This window comes from Lethenteron reissneri, chromosome 23, assembly GCF_015708825.2.
Source record: "Lethenteron reissneri isolate LAM-NWPU_2019-01 chromosome 23, ASM1570882v1, whole genome shotgun sequence".
Classification (NCBI taxonomy): domain Eukaryota; kingdom Metazoa; phylum Chordata; class Hyperoartia; order Petromyzontiformes; family Petromyzontidae; genus Lethenteron; species Lethenteron reissneri.
In genome coordinates this window covers 15,554,226-15,576,387 of record NC_083801.1, presented here as the reverse complement: position 1 = coordinate 15,576,387, position 22,162 = coordinate 15,554,226, and the positions used below count along the sequence as shown (strand labels likewise).

At 44.6% G+C, this 22,162-nt stretch overlaps 1 protein-coding gene across 5 annotated transcripts in view; it reads left to right on the top strand.

The window, feature by feature from the left end:
• MOCOS (molybdenum cofactor sulfurase) overlaps window positions 1–22,162 on the top strand; it is a 58,314-nt gene that overhangs the window by 25,112 nt on the left and 11,040 nt on the right. For 3 of the 5 annotated variants that reach the window (XM_061557433.1, XM_061557435.1, XM_061557434.1), the window contains 8 exons: window positions 393–592; window positions 1,502–1,618; window positions 2,852–3,340; window positions 6,855–7,017; window positions 7,921–8,011; window positions 11,548–11,663; window positions 12,182–12,302; window positions 13,446–13,587. In XM_061557433.1, coding sequence (XP_061413417.1) covers window positions 393–592; window positions 1,502–1,618; window positions 2,852–3,340; window positions 6,855–7,017; window positions 7,921–8,011; window positions 11,548–11,663; window positions 12,182–12,302; window positions 13,446–13,587 — 1,439 coding nt within the window. Of the gene's footprint in view, window positions 1–392; window positions 593–1,501; window positions 1,619–2,851; window positions 3,341–6,854; window positions 7,116–7,920; window positions 8,012–11,547; window positions 11,664–12,181; window positions 12,329–13,445; window positions 13,588–22,162 lie in introns of those variants that run through there. The other 2 variants (XM_061557436.1, XM_061557437.1) reach the window with 2 other exon arrangements.

Here is a 22,162-nt window from a genome sequence, read left to right as displayed (position 1 = left end):
GAGTACAATAACAGCCATAAGAAAAATGTATATCTGTACATAGGGAATTATGTAAAATTCTGAATATTTATCAAAACAACTCATTTATCATGATTATCATACTTCTGCAGCATTGAAAATGTGTTCACGCCATAGAGTTCGAGATAAAATGTGACTGTGAAATTGACTGACAACTTGCAATTTGGATTGAATGAACATTACCTCAAAATTGCACCTCGTAACCTGCAAAAGGACATCATCCAAGATATCAGAGCCTCACTAAATTTCCGCGCATGCCACATTTCCATTTTCACTTCCACCTTTCAAGCGTGAGAGGGAAGTGTGAGTTGTTGAGCACCCAAAAACCGCATGGCATTGCTGGGCCCTAAACGGAACGCTGCGGGATTTCGCAGGCGGCATGGAGCGAGTCATGAGACACGCGTTCAGCCTGGCGCGGCACTCGCACCATGCGCTCGCGTCTCTGCATCACGGCAACGGGCGCCCCGCTGTGCGGCTCTACGGGGCCACAGACTACGAGGATCCCAGCACTCAGGGTGCCATCATCTCCTTCAATGTGCTGGGGCCTGACGGCGACATCGTTGGGTACTCGCAGGTGAAGCGGAGAGGCGCCGTAGGGAAAGCGGAGTATAATGCCGATCTCGTCAAGGAGCATAAACCATCACGCAACTCCGGTCATCTTCGCAGCGGCTTTTGGCTGGCCATTGAGCAAAGACGGTCAATGCATCGCGCGCTTTCAGACGCGCTTCTGCGGCCGTCTGGAACGCTTTTCCGATATTGAGAAGTCACCGGCGCTATGCACTTTTCAATCTATATTGAAAACTCATTTCTTTAGAACAGCTTTTTGTGTTTAGTTTGTTGTCCTTCCCCTGCATCTCCAATTAGCACGGTTGGCTATGTATGGTGCGAAAGAAATTCAACCTACATACAGGGTGCGGCCGAGCCCACCGCGAGGGCGCCTTCTGAGAGTCGGCATCTAACGTGCGTGCATGTGCAACGAGATGTTAATGTTTCGGGAGCTGCACTTGCGGTGGTGTAGAAGCACAGGTGGAAAAATGCCTGACCCCCACCATTGTCATTAACGAATGCAGCAGTATAACATATATTTCTACATGCTAACGTTTTAGCTCATAGTGCTTCATCAAAGCAGAAGACAAACTCGTGCATTATGAAAAGTGCATGTAGAAACAATAAACAACTTTTTCCGACGTGCACAACAAACACAGTAGGCAAACACTTTTTTGCAGAGAGAATATGGACTTTGTCGAGCATTGAGTATATTACGAATACATATTGCAATTCTGGGGAGGGGGTGGTTGCTATGTAGACAATCTCATATCATTAACATGGACAATCTTGGTGCATCCTGGGACCGTGGAGGATGGCAGTGAATTTGGGAGGTCTTCATCCAGCATTGTATTTGATCTTGGCTAATTATGATGTTTATGATGAACAATCTTACTCGTTGCAATGCAATGTGTTTCCCGGATGTCGTTAACGTCAGGTGGACCAGCTGGCTAACCTGCACGGGATCTGCCTGCGCACTGGCTGCTTTTGCAACACAGGGGCCTGTCAGATGCAGCTGGGAATCAGCAATGGGGATGTGAAGAAAAACCTGCAGGTGACGCTCAACAAAGTTTTTTTTTGTCACTGCCTGGGTATTCGCAGTGGCGCTGTGTAGCTTTCTGATGTATTTTCGGGTTGTTACCGCTTGTTGTTCGGCATGATGCCCGACCTTTTGCTCCACACGCTGGGAACATCTTACGGAACTGGGAGCACGTGGAGCGGGTCTACCGGACATCTGTGAAAAAGAGCTTCATAGCTCTGGATATCTCAGTAAATGATTCAGATTCAGATATTGAATCGTCGTACGACCAGAAAGCATATCAGAGAGCAACAGCCCAGATGCCTCAGTGGTGTTCTACTGTCGTATCATCACTGAATGGCGGTTGATTTATACTTTTAACATTTTTATTTTTCACATTTTTCTTGAAATGTACATATGTTGAACTTCTTTCGCACCGTACATAGCCAACCGTGCTAATAGGAGATCCCATATCATTGCCATGTCAGTGTCATGTCCGATATCCTTTCAAGTGACCACTGGTGCACATAATGCACTCAATGGTAATGTAGCATTTTCCTACCAGCCTTACCAGATAGAGTAAAATTTGTCACATGACAGTCAAATAAAGTGCAGAAACATACCAAAACTGTTTTCTTTTTGTTCGTGCAATGAGTCGTGACCAAGCAGAGACTATCAGCTTACTCCACATGAGAACCCCGTTTAATGGCAGGCGGTTGCTTGGATTCGAACCCAGGTTCTCGGCGGTTTGACCTCTGAGCCGGTCTGTTGTGACCCGGTGGCTTTGAAATAAAACGCACAATTTCCATGTTCATGAATAGAGTCACGTACAAAAGGAAGTCACAAGACATATATCTAAATTATCATGTAAACCGCTACTGTGAATGTGAATAGTAGTTAGCTGGCATGAATGATGGTAGACGAGAGTAACACAGCACCGCGTGAACTAAACAAAGCATCATCGCGGAAACTCGCTGTTCACATTAATTATCCTGCCTCCAGTAATATTCAGTTAATTTATAGTGACGGGTGCAAAAAACGGAATATATGAACACTTATTTTACGTGCTTAATTACTAATTTACCTATGATTATCTACTATAAGTGTTTGCCCTAATTTTTTTCACTACCTACAGAGTTGTGGAAGTGTCACTTCTTAAGTGTGCTTGTATGTTCACTTGCCTGCTGTGCCCCTCTGTGCCTCTCCTTACATATCTTCCTGCACGTCTCCCCTGCCCACCGCCCTGCTCACACGGCGTGCCCTGTGCAGGCCGGCCATGTGTGCGGAGACAACATGGACCTGCTGGATGGCCGCCCCACGGGTGCCGTGCGCGTCTCCTTCGGCTACATGTCCACCTTCCACGACGCGGCCCGTCTCATCCGCTTCATCACTCAGTGCTTCGTGGAGGAACGTCTGCCCAGCACCGCTGCAGCCACCGCCGCTGCCGCAGACATCTGTCACGGCCACAGCAAGGAGGGCACGGGTCCGGAAAAAGCGGCCGGCACATGTTCAGAGGAGCTCTGGTCATGTACAGCTCGTGGCGTCGACCGGGGGCTGGCGTCTCCGAGGTTCGGTGCGGCGTGCGACATAGGCCACGCCATGTGCCCTTTGGACGTAAAGGCGGACGGAGCTCAGCAAGAGACATTGTCCTGCAGCATCGCGGACGCTAATGCGGCCAAAAGTTCAATAGCAGATGGCCGTCAAGTGGTCCTGACCAACATCTTTCTCTACCCCGTAAAGTCCTGCGCCGCTTTTGAGGTGCGTATCTCCAATCCAAGGTGGGCTCTGGGCACGTGCCTTTGACACACGCAGCCATGAGTCGGGTTGTCTCAACCCGACACGCCAACCTTCATAAATTGTTGGCAGAGGACCTAGCCTCTTTAAGCTGCTTTTGATAGAGTTGTTACTCTTTGCCTGGCAGACGAAATGTGCCTGCCTGACATCTGTCAACAATGAATGCAAAGCTGATTGGTTGGCAGTCAGTGCTATACTGAAAAAACTAAACCCAAAAGACTCACCGCCCGCATTAATCCTTAAAAAAAATTCGTTCTAAATTGCTTTAACCCTTTTGATTACTTAATGAACTGCATAGTGGAATTAGCCATACAGATCATATTCTCAAGATATTTAATTATATGTTAATTAAATATTTTGTTTTGATGTCGGCTGCAGGCAATATGATCGTAGTTAATGTCAATTTTACTAATTGACCTAACGCTGAGTGTGAAGGTATAGCAACAAATGAAAGGCTATGACTAGATGTGAAAGCTGTTAAGGCTTAAACCTTGCACTACATCTGAACGTTTAATATCACACTTAGAGATGAGTTCAGCATTGAATTAATCATGATCAGATTCTCTATTTAGACTGGAGGAATCCGATGAGCTACAAATTGCATAAGTACATGCAAAAGGTTTCTGTTTGGTGTTTCAACATCTTAACAACTGTTTCATTGCCAGAAAGGGTAAAACCTATTCTTATACATACATTCGTGTTGATTTTTGTACACTAAATGTGAATAGTGGCTGTCTGACCACTCTTATACCATTCATGTACTCCCAATTAAAATATTTCAATTTCCAGCCTAAACAGTTAAAACATGAGGCATGTTGTTTTAACACAATATTGCTCCTGCCTACCTATCAAGAGGTAGTTATTTGATACTACAGTGAGCTTATTTGTGGATTACTTGAGGCGGGGTAAAATAATGTGACCTCCCCATCACAATGGTTTTTGCTATTCCAACCAGCCTGAAATGCTAGACTACATTTCCTTCATACAGATGAGTATGATTGTTTTTGTGTGTACTGACATTTTCAACTGTAGATTAGTGTGGAGGGGTGTTGAGGGCAATGCCATAGGGATTGTTGAGTTCGATTCCCAGCCATGGCTAACATCGGTGGTGAGTGGCACTGTATACACACCGCCTTTGCGCACCCCCCATTCACTGATCTGCGCTGCCCAGCAAGGTGAAGTATGGTTCATTAAACCCCCATGATCGACACAGCGTGGAGATGCCTTCATCCAGCAGTGAATTTCCAAAGAGCTGCGACTTATATATATTTTCAGGCTATTGCAGGTTTACCCATTGTTGATGCGCAAGCGCTCTCCCCATGTGCTGTTCCGAAGCGTCGGCCACGGCAGCAGCAAGCCAACGCTGTGTGACCAAGCCAATCCCTGAAATGCACCCGGAACCCATTCAGAGTCACTACAGAAGGACTCTTAAGTGCAAAGACATGTGACATGCGGCATGCCGTCAGGGCACTCGGTTGTAAGCAAGAGCCATTTTCAGAACCTTATTACATTTGGATCGATCGCAGGACCCTGTGAACGCCCTCCTGGAAACCCGGCCCCATTTCACTTACGTCCATGACACATCCATTTTCTTCAGACGGCCTTGCTGTTTTCGTAATGGCTTTAGGAACGCTTGGCCCTGAGTTTCTGAACGCCACGTGTATTGCAGTCCACAGGTGCTGTTCCTTAAAAAATGGCTGGCACATTCTAATTAAAATGTTAAATATTTCTAACGATTAACTCACGAAAACTGTAAATGCATGACGTTTACAGAAATTGAAGTTAACTTGTCCTGCAGCTCTACTCATAATTGTGGTTTTTTTTATAACCAACTAATGTTTTATCAGTTGTTGGCTCAGCTGTTTGCAGTGTGCTGTACAAACAGCCTGCCTTCTGTAGAATATTATAAAAACAAAACTAATCCTATACTCAGGATAGCCTCACAAAGTTTCTAGATTAATTCAAGTTGGGGTTTGCAAGGGATACTTAGCAATGTCCTTTTTAATGCTTTCTAATAATGGTTGAAAGTGTTTATGCATTAGCTCTGTCTGCCTAAAAGAGAAGCGGGTGCACAATAGCTCTCAGCATGATTATGCAATATGTACACAACTTAAATTAAAAATTCTGTTGTCAAATGGAGTTACCCTATTAAAAAAAACCCTCTCAAATTTTTTATGGATTGCCAAAATATGTGCATATTTTGGAAACAGTATTCCATTCCATAGATGCTGTAATTTTAATGATCAAAATGGTATTCCTCATCCATGCTTTGTGTCTAAAATGACACCGCTTGTTCTGGTTTTTATTATTATTTATTTAACCAGGACATTAATAAACTCATTGACACACACGTAAACATTGCCTCTTTTGGAAGTGGGACCTGGGCCAAACCACTCATCCAAGAGTTTTTAGGACTGTGACACCAGGCGTTACTGGTCGACCGAATTCTGACACTTCCGTTTATATTTTGCGCGTCCATTTATTTTTCATGAACTAAGAGTTTCCTCGCCATGCAGTATTTATCAGTGTGTCTGCTTGAGTGTTTCACAAGTCTTTTTTTAAGCAGCCTCTGAGTGTAGGTATGAATTTGTTCTTCCTCATGCATATTTAAGTACGCGTGTATGGGTATGTGCATGTGTGCCTGTATACGTGCACATGTGTGCTTGTCGGAATGATTGTGTGTGCAAGTGTGTAGGTGGATGTGTGTGTGTGATAATGTAGCAGTTAGCACACTGCGCTATGAAACTGGTGACCCATATTCAATTCACGCTCATGGCTAACATCAATGGCGGATATCTGAACCGGTCCTGGGCCTTGTGTAGGTCGACTTAACCTTAAATTAGTACCTAGTGCAGGATTTAACCATTTCCACTTGGAAGACAAAGGCAACCAGGTGTGTTCCTGGCCACACCACCCGTGCTGGCCTTCATAGGTGCTCGCCGACAGCACTTGCCCTCAACAGCCCTTGTATAGGCTATAAGGGGGATCATTGTCTTTTATATGCAATGTTTGTGTACCTGTGCACACATTCCATGTCAGTTCAATTGTAGTGCATGGGTCTCTTCCAGGACCTCCTGCCAGCTAGCTTTCGATACTTCACATCACCTCAAAGTGCATCTCCCCTAGTGCAAGCACTGTGATGATGGCATCACCACCACTGAGGGGTGAATAGCACCTTTTGTCGTGCACGTGTCTGTGTTTGTGTTGAAAGAATGGGGAGCACAGGTGGTATCTGCCAGTCATCTTAGTCAATTAACCCATAACACATGGGGCTATCTTTAAACCTCCTGCTAGCGAGCCATTCACACCTCATGTGGGCTCAGAGTACACCAAGCCCGGCACAAATGCAGTGGCAAGGTTGCCACCACTTAGTGGTGAATGGTGACTGTTGCTATTGTGCGTGGGTTGCAAGTGGAAGAGCAGGCTTTGTGGTGTGTGTATGCGTATCTTGGTGTATTCTTCGCTGTGTGCGAGGCAGGTTGACAGCTGGCCAGTGGTGGAGCAGGGCTTGTGGTGTGACCGCGTGTGGATGGTGGTCACGTCGGGAGGGACCTGCCTCAGCCAAAAGCGAGAGCCACGCCTCTGTCTGATCCGGCCCGCCGTCGACCGTACCACGGGGCAGCTGTCGCTCACCGCATCAGGTAGCACCAGCCCAGCAACGATGAGCACCAGCATGCATGTGAAAGGATTCGGCTCGCGCAGTGTTCAGCAAAGGCTTCTTTATTTGACAACCCAAAAGGTAACGTGCCCAGTCACACAGCAGGCGCGTTCTTTGCCACCTCAGCGCTCCGCACTCAGAACTCCTGCTATCCCACCTTTATCCCCTGGTCTGCGTTCTTTGCCAGTAAATAGTTGCCCAGGGCTTTGTCCCAGGAGATGACTCACTGACCAAGCATCTGTGAGTCTCCTATCTAATCTCTGCACGGGGCTTTGCCCCAGGTTATGATTAACTAGCTAGGTGCGATCCAACATATGTGTTGAGATTATTTCACACCGTATGGAGCTTGAACCATGCTAAAGCGGGGGTGCGGCATGGTGGTGCACACCTGTAAGCTAGCGTTTTGAGGGGAGGGTTAGAGGATTACATGGAGATCACACGTGTGATCTCCCCACGTTAAGCACATTTGGGTGCATATATATGTGGCAGAGACGCGTTGGTCAGATAAATACTTTGTTGCCAGGGTTACATGTGAACCAATGAAGCAGTTGTTGCAAGGCTTTACAAGAGTTTTTTATTATTATATTATGTTGCTAATGTTTGTGAGTGTGAAACCAAGTACTTGATACTGCCGTAAGAAATATATATTTTTTTTACAGAATAAGGAGCTTGACCTGAAGACTCTTAATACAAACTAGTAAATGCCTTTGTCAATAATATTTAGATTATATGTCTTCCAATTAAATAACTAACTATATTTAATGATATACCTTAGAAGTGGCAATCGAGTTACATTTTACAGAATAAACCGTGGAGTTTACATATTGATAAAGTTGGCACAGTAATTCTAAACTTGAGTTCATCTGTCCTTGTCTCTCCCATGAAGGAATGAAGGTTCTGGTGGTTCCCTTGCGAGGAGCTGTGGAGGAGGCGAGTATGGACGTACGCCTGTGTCACAGCAAGGTGTGCGGTACCAGGTACGCAACTGTGTATGGACACACACAAAGATAAAAAAAAACAAAGATCCCCCGTATAGCCTTAACAGACTGTAGGGGCAAGTGCTGTTAGCGAGCACCTATGAAGGCCGGAACGGTACACGAGGGGGTGGGTGGCCAGCACCACGCCCGACCGCCTTTGTCTCCCCAGTGGCGATATTTACACACCGCACCAGGGACTCGTTTGTGGCTGAGTCGACCTAGGGGAGGCCCAGGACCGGTTCAGATAATCGTCACTGGTGTTGGCCGTGAGCGGGAATCGAACCCGGGTTGGCGGGTTCATAGCGCAGCGCGCTAACCGCTACACTACCGCTCCCCACACACACACATATATATATAAACGCAGGTGCACATCTTCCAACACACAGATTGCCTGATACTAGCACGATTTTATCGGCGCTATTGCACAGTACGTACGCATAAAATGAGCGTAATATAGCTCTGATCTGGTGGAATTCACTTCAGTCATGCATCATTTAGTAAAGCAGGCCTTTTCACAAGCCACGTTACAATGCTGTGTAGTGTTGATGTGTTTGGCGAGCATAGGACTAGCTCGGTGCCAGTGGGTATAACCCTCCATCTGTTCGACACGCACACACTAAAACGCGTATTAATTGCACATGGTTATGCATTCATTAGAACCATGTACAAACTCAATTAGAGTACTGTATTTGCACTCTGATGTAGTGCTTGGCCTGCATGTGTTTTCATCTAATTCACTCTGCTTTTAGCATTTCTGTGTGGTTCACTTATTATACATGTTATTGGACAGTTTTATTGATGATAAATAGTTCAAGCATTTTGACAAATGATGTAGTAGAGTCCCATCAGCCGACGTTTTTCCGCATTGGAATCCCTTTGTTTTTGTACTTGGGAAGGCATCGTAATGCAATGGTTAGCACCCTGGACTCACAATCCAGGTCGCTGATCCCCCCCCCCCCACCGCACTTGAAACAATGGGCACATTTCGTAAATTCCTCCCGCCTCTTGTCTATCCTGCCGCATAATTGGATGCACCACAGTTTGGTTGGCAGATCGTGTGTGGGTGGGGTGAAGTGTGGGTACTCTCACCTCTAACAGTGGGACCAAAATACCCTCCAGAGGGGGCTCTCTAGAGTGGAGGCCCTTCTGCCAATTTCAGGGCTGCACGCCGACTCTTATTATCTGTGTGTATGAGAATAGGTTTTCCCCTTTTTTCTGGCAAAAAGACAGGTGTTAAGATGTTAAAACACCAAACTGAAACCTTTTACAAGGAATCATGTGTGCATTAACCACGATACTTGTGGACAGAATGCAAACAAAACACACTGATAATATATGCATTGTCTTTTAAACTGATTGGTCCACACCGGAGACGGCTTTCTTTCGAGCCTCGTCTCAAACGGTGTTAAAATGTTAAAGAAGATCAGGCTAAACATTGTTATAAATGTAACACGTGACTGTGGGTGCACCATCAGTGTTATTTATTTGTCCAGGAAAGCCTCACTGAGAATCAAGTGGTTTATTCCGACAGGCCCTGCATATCTGTTGGCATGTAAATGTTACGAATTACTTCAGAAAAAAACTGTTTTGCAAAATAAAAAAAGTAGGTCAAAATGAATGAGATATTGACAGAATGCAAATGAATTTTTCCAATCTGAAAAAATTCCTCTGAGCAGCATGGGGATCCAGGGCCCTCCTGGGATGTCGCTTTAAAATTGAATTTTAATTTATGTCAATTCCACGTGATTCACACCCCCATACTTTCTCAAGGGCTGCTAATTGGTTTGGAATCAGACGTACTGCTCAGGTTTAAATTTAGCAGCGTACATATCTCGAATGTTTTTTTTAACCAAGCTACTGTACACCTTCACAGCTGATAACAATTTACTGGTGCATATTAACCACATTAAACGACTTCCAGATCAGCCAGCCCAAGATATTTACCGATTGCGGATGAAATAGAGGTTTCTGTTTTTCCATGCCATAATAAGTTTGTATTGACGTGTTTATCATTTGTCAATCCACTGCTGAAAGCCTATGTGCCATGTCGGTCATAGCACGTTGCTTGACCATACTTCACCACACCGGTCGGTTGTGAGAGTTTGAGGAGGCAAGGATGGGTTCAGGTATCACTTGACACTGATGTTAGCCATGGCCGAAAATCAACTCGGGTCACGAGTGTACGAACCGCTGCACAACCACTCCACCTAGCTTACAGTATTCATAAATCGGAATATTTTATTAAAGTACTCATACATATCCCTTGTACGAGCAGATATTTAATTTAGCCCATACATTAGGATGTCACGTTCTTGGTTGTAAATGTGGCCCACGTCTTGCCAGAAATCCCCTGGCCCAGGTCTCTGCAGAGCCTTCTTTGACATCACTCGCACAAGTAGGTCATTCTTTAGCAGCAACATAGTCCAGACCACAAATGTTACCTGCAACAAACGTACAAAATGTACTGCTTTCCTTGTAAGAAAATACACTGTAGTTTAACAGACTCCCACCTAATTTCAAATAATGAAAATTGTATTGACAAATGCAGTACTGTGCATATAAAATGTTTTGTAATTTAATGCTCCCCACTATCACCAATCCACACAGACTGGTGTTGTGAAGTATGGTCAAATAACCACAACCTGCATGGCGTGAGGAGGATACCTTCACCCAACAGTAGATTGACAAAGGGTTGTAATGTTTTTGTTAAATGTACATACAAAGTAAGTACATTCATCATGGGTACTATTTACCCTTTTGACCTGAAATGGCGCACAGCTGGAAGTATGTTATTTCCATTGAAAATGTAGGAAAGTGCATACCATGGGAAATAAAAAATTTACACACAAAAAAACTATTCAGATGTGGTTTTGAAACTGCAGTTGCCTGGCTACACCACGGGCTAGTTATCCTCATTATCGAATCCTTTCTACTCATTAGATAGTCACCATTCCACGACTTAATTGTGCAGAAATCTTGGAAGTGCTGGACTGGAATTGAGGTTGGAAGCCTGGAGCCTGAGATGCATTGCTTTGGAGGATGTATTATTTCACACTGTGAATCACTGTTTTCCACTTCATTTTCACTGAAGCAAAGGCTGCCTCATCAAAATGTATCAACCCTTTTGGTGATATTGCCAAGCTAGAATTTGCCACAGGCTGTGCATAATCCCACACCTTTATTACACCCGTATATCACATCTGCAAAATCCCACTATGCGAGCACTCAAAGCTTCCTCTCCCAACAGAACAATGATAGCCATATGTGAGCTGCTGTGTTGTTGCCACTTTCAGTAAAACCATTGGCATCCCTGAGGCTCAGGTGTCAGACTTTTGGCACGGAGGGATGGACTGACGACACGTGCCATTAGCTCAAAACATGACCTGCTGTGGTGCTAGCAATTCAGCGTTGCGTCTTGTATAGGTTCCCGCCAGTGTTTTTATACATTGTGGTGACTGCAAGGTGAGGAAGAGGAGTAGGAGGAGGAGGCACGGATTTAGCCTTTCGTCGTGATGTGTGTCTGTCTCCTCGCTCAGGGTCACTGGCCTGGACTGTGAAGATGAGGCAGCCGAGTGGCTGACAGAATTCCTAGGGAAGAGCTGTCGCCTAATTCAGCAGGACCCAAGATCCAATCGCACGATGAAAGCAAAAGGTTAGAGGGAATGCCGCTGCTTTGGCATGAATTTCTGCCTCACCACTCGTTGCCTTGTTTGTATGTCATCTTTGACAATAATATTATTGCAGCTGCTTAAGTGGCTTAGCGCCACTAGTAACAAAATTCATTACATTGTCATATCATTGGCACTGCGTTTTTGTATTGGTGCGAAAAATATTAATCTTGAACCATCATCCAGAGTGTGCATATTTATATGGAATTCAGAAAAATAATATTCTCTTGTAACCATAGTAGATGACACATTTTTGGATGTTTGATTTATATAGTAGATCTGTAAATATACAATATGTATTAGATATATGTACACACACATTCTAGATGGGCTCTATAGAACTCAATCTAGTGAAGACCCTTTCATCAGCATGGGCATGAGCAAACCATTGCAAGCCTGCAACTTTTCCCTTTAGCTTTATATTAAGCGGAAAACCGCGATCGCATTGGACCAGCAGTGATGCACTGATGTTTTCTGCTGCCGTGTTGTGTGTGTGTGATAGGCCAGAGGCAGGCGGGAGGCGGTGCAGAGGCAGGGGCCAGCCTCTCTCTGGCCAACGAAGCCCAGTACCTGCTGGTGAATCGCACCAGCGTGGCGAACCTACTCTGCCACGTTCACGAGAGGTGCCATTCTGGGGTCTTGTAAATACGTGCGTTACATCAATAACAAGCCTTTGTCCGCAATACGTCTTGGAAGTTGCGTTCGTTAAAAGTTGGCAAAATAAAAGGGGAAATTAATTTGACATGCAAAGAAACGAACGTGTCATATTGAGCACCACGGGGGGTGGGGGGGGGCTGTGTTAATGCTTTTTTAACGATTTAATTCAATTCCGTGTTTGGACGCCATGCTTAAGCCTCTTGTTAATGAACTATTGCACATGCCCAACACGTGCTAATTACAAGGATAGCATATTGAATGTATATGGACAGTATTTCCAAAATCACAATAACTAATGATTTATGGCAAGTATTCAAGGCAAGTTTTGTCGGAAATATGCAGTTGTGCATCGAAATTTGAACACCGGGAAACAAGACAAAAACCCCAGTTTAATGATAACAAAGCACGCAAGGGGATGGTGTGGCCACACACACCTGACCACCTTTGTCTTCCCAGTTATGTTGATCACACCAAAGGGATTTCACAGTTCATCCACCCAGCGATTCTTTGAATGGTCCCGATTCAGGGTCAGAGTTTAATTCCAGTATATCTTTGGTCTTATATTTGCCATCTCATTTGTATTGTTATGCTTTCCCTGTCATTGTGTACTGGTTGCACAGTTTTGTTCATGCCATTACCCTGAAGGTTAGAGTTAACATATATTTTGTGTTATCATCATTTAAATGATCATTTACATGATGATAACATGAAATAATTAAATAATTGCCCCAAATTGCTAGGATCATAGCATAATGCGCTAACCACTACAACCCCACAACCACACATACCACAATCCACATTTATTGTAATCTGCCATACCCATACGTACCCACGGACCTCGGAAATATCGTGTGTCATGTTGAGTCGATGTAAGGGAAGCCCATGACCAGCTCTGAAATTGCTCGCCACTGAGTTTGACCATGGTTTGGAATCAAATTCAGGTTTCTGGGTTTGTAGCACATTGTGCTAACGACTGCACCACCACTCCCACCCCACACACAAAGACAGAGATCCCCCATATAGCCTTCACGGGCTGTTGGGGTAGGTGCTGTTAGCGAGTGCCCTCCAGACACACGAAAACACACAGGTGTGCGTGTGTGCGTGTTCAGGCAGGGAGAGGTGGCAGGACCCCCAGCACTTGACATGGAGGCGCTGGTGAATCGATTTCGAGCCAACCTGGTCGTTAGAAGCGACGAGCCTTATCAAGAGGACTGCTGGGAAACCGTCACCATCGGAGCCCTGATTTTTCAGGTCCATTCACCCTTTTCTCCTCCGTGTGTCATGTGCTTGCTGCTTGCATGCTGGCTTTCCCCTTTCGGTTTTGCATCCTGTATTTTCATTGCACGGTGGCGTTTTGCACCGGGGATCGCTTTTGCCTCTTAGCCAGCTGCCCTGTCTTATTTGGTGATTATGCGGGCGTTCGCATGGATGTCGCGTTTTTTATTTGAGCTCCGTTGTCAATGCCTTAAAGCACCAATTACATTTGTTACAGCACTATAGCAATTGGTGGGGGGGGGGCGAGTTACCCCTGCTGAAGACTCAGCTCCCCCCTCCTATTTAAATTTCTTTTGGTGTGGTAATGGCTGTGTTCCACACGTTTTAATGGCTGCTCAGACACACAGCCGTATCTGGCGTTTAATTTGCGAGCTCTACTTGACGATATGCAAACAGCCTGCAATCATTTTCAGGGGGGGTGGGTTAAGTGATGGGGGTGCCACAGCCTTTTCTCATACACGCAGCGGGTGAGAGCTAGAGCAGAATACACAAAACAAAAAGCAGATTTTATAGATACTCATTCTGTTGAAAGTTTAACATTTGTTAAAAGATTAGGGCTGTGTATTCCACCACCTAGGAGATAGCCTTGCATCCTCTGTATCATGAGACCTCCTTTGCCAGTACCAAAATATAAGAATAGGTTTTTCCCCTTTTTTTCAGGCAACAAAACTGAAACCTTTTTACGAGGAATGATGTCTGCATTAACCACATACAGAGTATGTTTTTTGTTTGCATTCTGACCAAGTATTGTGGTTAATGCAGACATCGTTCCTCGTAAAAAATATTTCAGTTTTGTTGCCAGAAAAAAGGGGAAAAAACCTATTCCTATTGCATGCTCTGTGTCTCGCAGCTGCTCAAATCTACTTGACTTGTGTTTGTTTTACTTTTGTTGCATCTTTTATTCCTCATCTCGGTGCATGCTGATTATTGTGAATGTGCTTGCCGTGTAAGGCGTCTCAAGATGCTTTTAGATTTGTTTTTTTATATAAATCCAGACGGGACTGTGGTGGACAGCAGAGGACAGTGCAGCAAAGTAAATTGTTGTACTGAACTTCTTTGCTTTCACATCTATGCTGTCCACCTTCATCAACCCTGCACTGACCAGCAGGGTGAAGTATGGTAAAATAGCCCCCACAACCCACAGCACGGCGTGGAGAGATCCTAATCAAGCAGTGGATTAACAAAGGGACGTATATGTACATAAATTCCAGTAGTATTCCTCTTACTGTTGGTAGTGTTTATATTAAATCTTGACTTAAAGCTTTCGTGACTGCAGGAATTCATATTCTTTGAGTCTTTCAGTAAAGTCACGTAGATAGGTTCAAAGAAAATAACAAAAAAACAAAAAAAACCTACGACGTTTCGATCGCAACACAAGCGGTCGTCAACAGGAAAAGGGGGATTGGCTTCTAAAGACAACTGCTTATCAAGGTTTGAAATGGGCATAGCCCAAATGTCAGCAGCCAAAGCAAGTGGTGGGCAGCGACCGCGGCGGTGGTGGGCTTTCCACCAATCTAAGGGCTGCCAGCAGAGGTCGCAACCGGGTACCCGATACCCGTACCCTACCCGATACCCGGCTACCCGTACCCGGCCGGGTACGGGTACGGGTAGCCGTTTGCGACCCTAGTGCGGCCGGGTACGGGTACGGGTAGGCCGTGAGTCACTGGTGAGTAACCGTTTGTCACTCATTTCGGGTAGGGTGCGGGTACGGGTAGGGAACGGGTACCCGTACCCGGCCGGGTACGGGTACCCATTTGCGACCCTGGTGCGGCCGGGTACTGGTACGGGTAAGGAATCAAAACCCGTTTGCGACCTCTGGCTGCCAGGCAAAAATTTGCATGTCAATGCAAGATGGCCGAGCATCCTCCACGGCGAGCGGGCCAAGGTGGCTATGTTAATGTGAGAGATTAGCATGTTAATGGCGGATCGTGAAGCAGCAGTCTCGAGGATGGCGTGCAAGATAGCCGTGTTAGCGAGACATTTTATCTTAATTAACACAGCCACCTTGGCACGCTCACCGTGGAGGAGAATGCTCGGCGATCTTGCATTGACATGCAAATTTTTGCCTGGCAGCCCTTTGATTGGTGGAAAGCCCACCACCGCCGCGGTCGCTGCCCACCACTTGCATTTGTATTGACTGGTGACATTTTGGCTATGCCCATTTCAAACCTTGATAAGCAGTTTGTCTTTAGAAGCCAATCCCCCTTTTCCTGATGACGACCGCTTGTGCTGCGATCGAAATGTCGTAGTTTTTTTAATTTTCTTTGAATCTATGTGACTTTACCGAAATACCCAAAGAATATAGTGTTTATATTCTCATACTCAAGTGTAAAACTATCATCAACAACAAAATCTTTATTTTTGTATTCATATCACCTGCTATGATTTTATATGACTCACTGGAGGGCAATATAGCTGTGTTTCGTGATCATGCACCTGCTCATTCAAGCGTTGTAATATGTGCAGTTTAAATTGGCATTTCATGAACAGTTAATGTTTTAACTGGCTAAAAATAACATGTTAGGAGCATATTTACCGAGGATATGGTGTCAGATTTAGAATGAAAATAAGTTAATGGATATTTTTTTCAGTTTCTCTATGAACAGATGTATGTTTGCACAGCATTATGGGAAACGGCAGGTATTAATATATTCTCACAGCATCCATAGCAAGTCTGTGGCTGGAGGATAACTGCCTGCAGTAATGAGACATTGTGAGGTTTTTTTATCGAATGAAGAGGGGGCTATGTAGTCACATGTTTAGCCTAGTGGTAGCAGAGGCTGTCAAGTGTGCTTTGATGGCACCTGTAATGATGTGGTGGGCTTCAAGAACCCACAGCTCACAGTGTGTGCTTCACTGTGTTCGTCAGATCCGCAAAAATTAACAGGAAACCTATAATTTTGAATTCTATGCTACATTGCTTCCTTTTAATGGCATGGCAGCATGGAGTGTATGAATACTTCGCAAATGATGTGCTTTCTATGGAGAGACAAAATTAGTTCTCAAACTGTCACTGTGATAATGAGATAACCAGGAAAAGCAGGCGTCTTGTCCCCTGTAAATTATTATTACGCTAGACTTTTATAAAATGCTAACATCTCTTGCATATGCATACAAGATAGCAGTATTTTCTTTTTACTTCTTTCCCGTCCTTTAAATTAAGATTTGCTATTACTGTTGACATTGGAAAGAACATCAATGTTAATTACAATGGTGTCATGTATTTTTTTCGCAAAATCACCACAACTTTTCTCACACACCATATCATTTCAATTAGGTACAAATGTACCTTTAAGTAAAAGTTCATCTCGTGCGCAAACAATTCCACACTCGACGTCATTAAAAGTGTGGGATTGCTCTGCGAAAAATAAAGCTGATGCAACATACGCTTCTTGCAGGCTGCAAGCGTAATGATCCGAGCGGGTAGCAGTCACGACAGCACGGGACTCTCCGTGTTACTGTTAATGCTCATTACCTGGCAATCTAAGTGATGCCGTCTTACCGTTTAAAATCATTACGTGTGCTCGTGTTGGGGTTGTGTAGCAGGGCGGGGGCTTAGAATCTCCCCCCCCCCACCCCCTGCGCCCACCTTGACTGCTGTCGATGTGCACCCTGTGGCTTTTTGAGTGGAAACATCACTCGCGTTCAACCGGCGGAGAGCATCTCCGAGTCACTCACCGCGTCTCGACGTGCGCCGCGGTTACCCGGCCACCACAGCAGCACAGCCTTCCTAGAGCCCCCCACCCCCATCAAACTCCCCCCGCCATGAGCATGCTTAGACAGATGTGGAGAAATAAATTTGCTACGTACATCATGCTTGCAAGGACAGGAGAAGAAGAAGAAAAAAGCCACTTTATTCAACCTCACAATAGTCACATAATTCATACTCTTAGGTTTTTTCGGCAAAGTCACGTAGGTAAAAAAATAATAATAAATGAAAGTAACTCAGTTAATTCACGATGTTTCGGATGCATTACCTACGTGACTTTACCGAAAAAACCTAAGAGTATGAATCCTTGCAGTCACGAAAGCTTCAAATCTAGAGTCACATAACTCACTTGCATGTGCATTACTGTGCACTTTTTCTGCGACCAAATTGCCCAAAATGTGACCCGAGCTCATTATATACCCGGAAGCAAGACAGGTAGGCGTTGTGGGCAGGGCAGTGCAACATGATCGCAGCCCACAGCACGTGGAGTGGCCCTTATCCAGCAGTGGATTGGACAAAATAGGCTGTACATGTGTAGAGGAGTAGAGGTGAGTGGTGGCGTCGTGTGCGCTGTCCAGTGCGGTGACATCACGGGACGTGGGATCGCACGCGCTGGGCAGTGCACGTGACGTCACCCCTCCTAGGCTATTTAAGGGAGACCCCGTGACGTAAGCGGGGTCACTGGAGGAACGGGGATAGTAGAAGGGGTAAGAGGGAACCAGGGATAGTGATACGTGTTAATAAACCCTGGCGGAAGCCCCTAACTCACCTCTGTCTCCGAGTACGTCCGTCGGAACTACTCAACACATGTGCAGTGCACTTTAACGACAGAGCCTGCAGCAGCGTTGAGTGCTTAAAATGCAAATGGATTTCAAGTGGACACACAGCACGTTTATGGACACGAACAGGTAGTTACAGGACACCAATTTGTAACAAAATGCATTCACCATTATTTTGTCACTTACCATAAACAATTAACCCACTTGTCTCAAAGTTGTCTGCTCCAATGGCTTTTGTCGTTGTGTAAGGCACTCTGAGATGCCCTGGCGTGAAGGGTGCTCTACCAAACAACGAATTCATATTTTTAATGTTGCTTGAAACGTTGAGTTGGCACAGGACATAATTGATCAAGTTTGGGGTACTCTAAGGAGGACCAATTTAAGTGTGTCCATTTGTGTCAACTAAAACGCTCGACAACTTTCTCGTGCACCGCATTCGTGCAGTGGTTGTATTTCCCGGGTTATAACGCTCCGGAAAGTAGGACGCATCCAAAACATCGTGTGCCCGGTGTCATTAAATGTATACAAATACGTAATGGCCACTCGCATACATACCGGATTATTAGATGCGCCCTCAAACGTTTCCTTTAAAGTACAGGTTGAGTGTGTCCTGTAATACAAAGACGTTGATATACCGCATGCATATATATATCCATCATCTACATAGCCTTTGAACATTTCCCTGCGCTTCGCACACAGTGTTGTTATCTGAATGTGCCCACCTTTCGCTAGACAGCGAGGAGGAACCCCGTTGCCGAGACTTTCATGCGACTTAGGCTGGCCCAACCATGAATGTGAGGCCACGACAGATTACTGAGTGTGGAATACATTAGTTTTCGTATCTTTCTGGAGTATGGTACTCCTTCAGTTTGTAAAGCTGCAGGTTAATCCAGATATTTATTGTGTGCACATGCTTATATGTATTAGGGGCCGTCCATAAATGATGTCACGCACCTGGGGGGGGGGGGGGGGTCAGACATTTGTGACGATGTGTGACGAAGGGGGGGGGGGTTTGAGAAATGCAACGTCACATCAAAATGCGCAACTTTAAATAAATATAGACAACACGTTCTACTTAATTGAATAGACTTTTAATGTTTTCTCCTACAACATCAGAGTGCAGCGCCACATTAAATACGCACTACAATGGCAATAGTTTAAAGCGATTTGAAGCATGTTTTATTTTTGGGGGGGGGACAGAGCCTTGTGACGTCATATTTGAGGGGGGGGTCTGACTTTTTGTGACATCGTGTGACGAAGAAGGGGGGGGGGGGTCAAAATCGTCCAAAATGGCGTGACGTCATTTATGGACGGCCCCTTACATATATCAGCAAAAGTCCTTGACCACTCGGGTCGTGAAGGTGGTAGTGGTGCCGTGAAGGTGATGGTGGCGGCACTCGGTGACACGATGCGATCCCGTCCCGCCTCCACTCTGCCCCTCTCACTTGGAGCTACTTCTCTCTCATTTATGCATCAAAGCACCATCTGCCGCGTCCCACCGCTAGACCTTGTGCTTTTGTCTGTCCCTACGCATAACAGCAAACAACACCTTAACTCACGGCTGTATTGCCCGTCCCTAAACCTCACCAGGTGAAATTGCCAGCACTTGGGAGTGCTTTGGAGATTGTTCTTCGGCACTTGTGTACATTAAGATCCCGTGTGTAAGCCAACACAGGCTGTTAGAGCAAGTGCTATTATTAGCGAGCACCTATTTTTATTACAGCCAACACTGCACACAAAGAGGTCAGTGGTCAGTACCACTGCCCGGCTGCGTTTGTCTCCCCAATGCTGCTGCTGTTTACACCGCAGTGGTTTTTCAGCCCAGTACGCTAAACGCTATCCTACCCCTCCTCCCCCACTGTGTGCAATTACAATTGAGATTTACAGAGTGTTTAAATTCAACCACATGTCAAGATACCGTACAAAACGGTGCAATGTGTATCGTCGAGTCAACGGAACCATATCCTGTATCAAATATATCTACAGTTTTCTTTTTAAATCAGAACAGTCAGTGACGTGTTCCTTTGAAATAATCCATTCATATCTCTTAATATTTTGCAAGGCTTATGGAAAATACGAGTCCTAATTTAATTCACATTGATTCGGTAGGCCTTGAGGTCTTTGCATTATTTAATGGAGTCAGTGCTACCTCGATTTGGTTTCGCAAGTGTTTTTGTTGAGATGAACCGTACATTTTCAGAGTGATGATTTTTTATGAAGTGTACTTGAAATTGTATCACAGTACACATATTTATTGCTTATAAATGATACAAACAATCTATAAATTATATATAAACATATACAAAAGTCACATATATATATGAACTTAGAACAAGTTCATTAATCCCGATATAAAAATGTAAAAAAAAAATCTGCCATACTGTACAGTAGCATACATTTGCAGAATTTCACCGGTTTCATTGGCTAAAAAATTTATATTCATAGTTATTTTTATGGCACCTATAAAAACGGTTCATTTAACTCTTTAAAAATCTATTACAAAATTAACTTCGAAAACAGGAGACTTATTTTAGAAGCTTAGACCTGTGTTTGCAGTAGCCTTTATTAGAAACCATAAGGATGGGGGCGCTGCACTTTCACTCAACAATTAAACCGGGGTAAGTGAGATGCCCTTGCCCAGTGTTTTTTCATGGAGCGCCCTTGCCAATAACATCTGGTAATCTAACAGCATCTGTTTAACAAGCCTGACTCTGCTAGTGACATCCAGAAGGTCAAAAATGGTCCCGTTTGCTTTCTTAAGTGGATGCTAAAACTATAAAAGTTTACACCATTGGAACCTCATTTGCCAGTAGAAAAATATGATAATTGTTTTTTTACCCTTCTATCTGGCAACAAAACTGACACATTTTTACAAGGAGTCATGTTTGCATAGACCACAATACCTGCATTCGTAATGCAAACAAAAAACATAACTCTGATAATGTATGCACTGTCCTTGAAGTTGATTGGTCCATACCCGAGACAGCTTTCCTTAGAGCCTAGTCTCACATGGTGTTGGACCAGATGACGCCAAAAGGCATTATCAGAGTTATGTTTTCTTTTGTTTGCATTACGACTGCAGGTATTGTGGTCTGTGCAAACATGACTCCTTGTAAAAAAGGTGTCAGTTTTGTTGCCAGATAAAAGGGTAAAAAACAATTATCACTATAAAAGTTGTTTTTATTTTACCAGGTAAAACCCACTGAGCTATTTTGCTCTTTTCAGACGCGACCTGGCCACAAATGATAGCTCGACAAAGTGGCTTATAATGTTTACATTTATAGCAGCCAAATACTCTAAACGCATGTTTATAGTTGCTGCTTGATATTGGTCTGGACAGCCAATAGGCTGACGGATTAAGAAAAAATGGAGACAGAACATAGTTCAGCTTATATTTTGGTCTTGCCCACAACGATCGCTTTCCTCAAAGTGCATTGCATTGTCACCTTAGCAGTTATATTACCATGCGCGGGTTCACACATTTTTCATCACTAGGGCTGTTTGCATGCATGTCCCTTACCGGAGTTCTGTAACATTGCAATGCATTTGGGTGGTTGAACATAATATCATGAACATGGCCTTTGCCCTCAAGAGTTCATTTTGGCAGCACTGCTGACGCTCTCTTATTGAGAAGTACCAACTTTATTACCGGTGCAACTTTATTATCGATAGGTCCCCGTACGTTTCACGAGCATCATGTCGCATGGCACACAAAAAAAAAGCAACCTCCACGGATCTGCTGCGCAGGCTGGAAATTGTGAGGCTCTTGCAGATAGCAACAACTTTTAGGCCTAATAAGCTCTATGAATGCTGATGTTTTTCTCCAAATTGGCTGGGATACCAATCACATGTGACCTCATTGAAAGCAATCATGCGTCTCTGCTGTCTGCATACTAATGTAATGGGGAGTATAAGAAAGAGGAAATAAACTCCGAGCGATGCGCGTCAAAAGGGCTTCCTATTAAAATAAATTATAAATGACACAGCATTTTGAATTTGCGCTTTTATCCGTGTTGTTGAGACTGTTGATAATTACAAAATGCTCCGAATTTAAAAGCGTTTT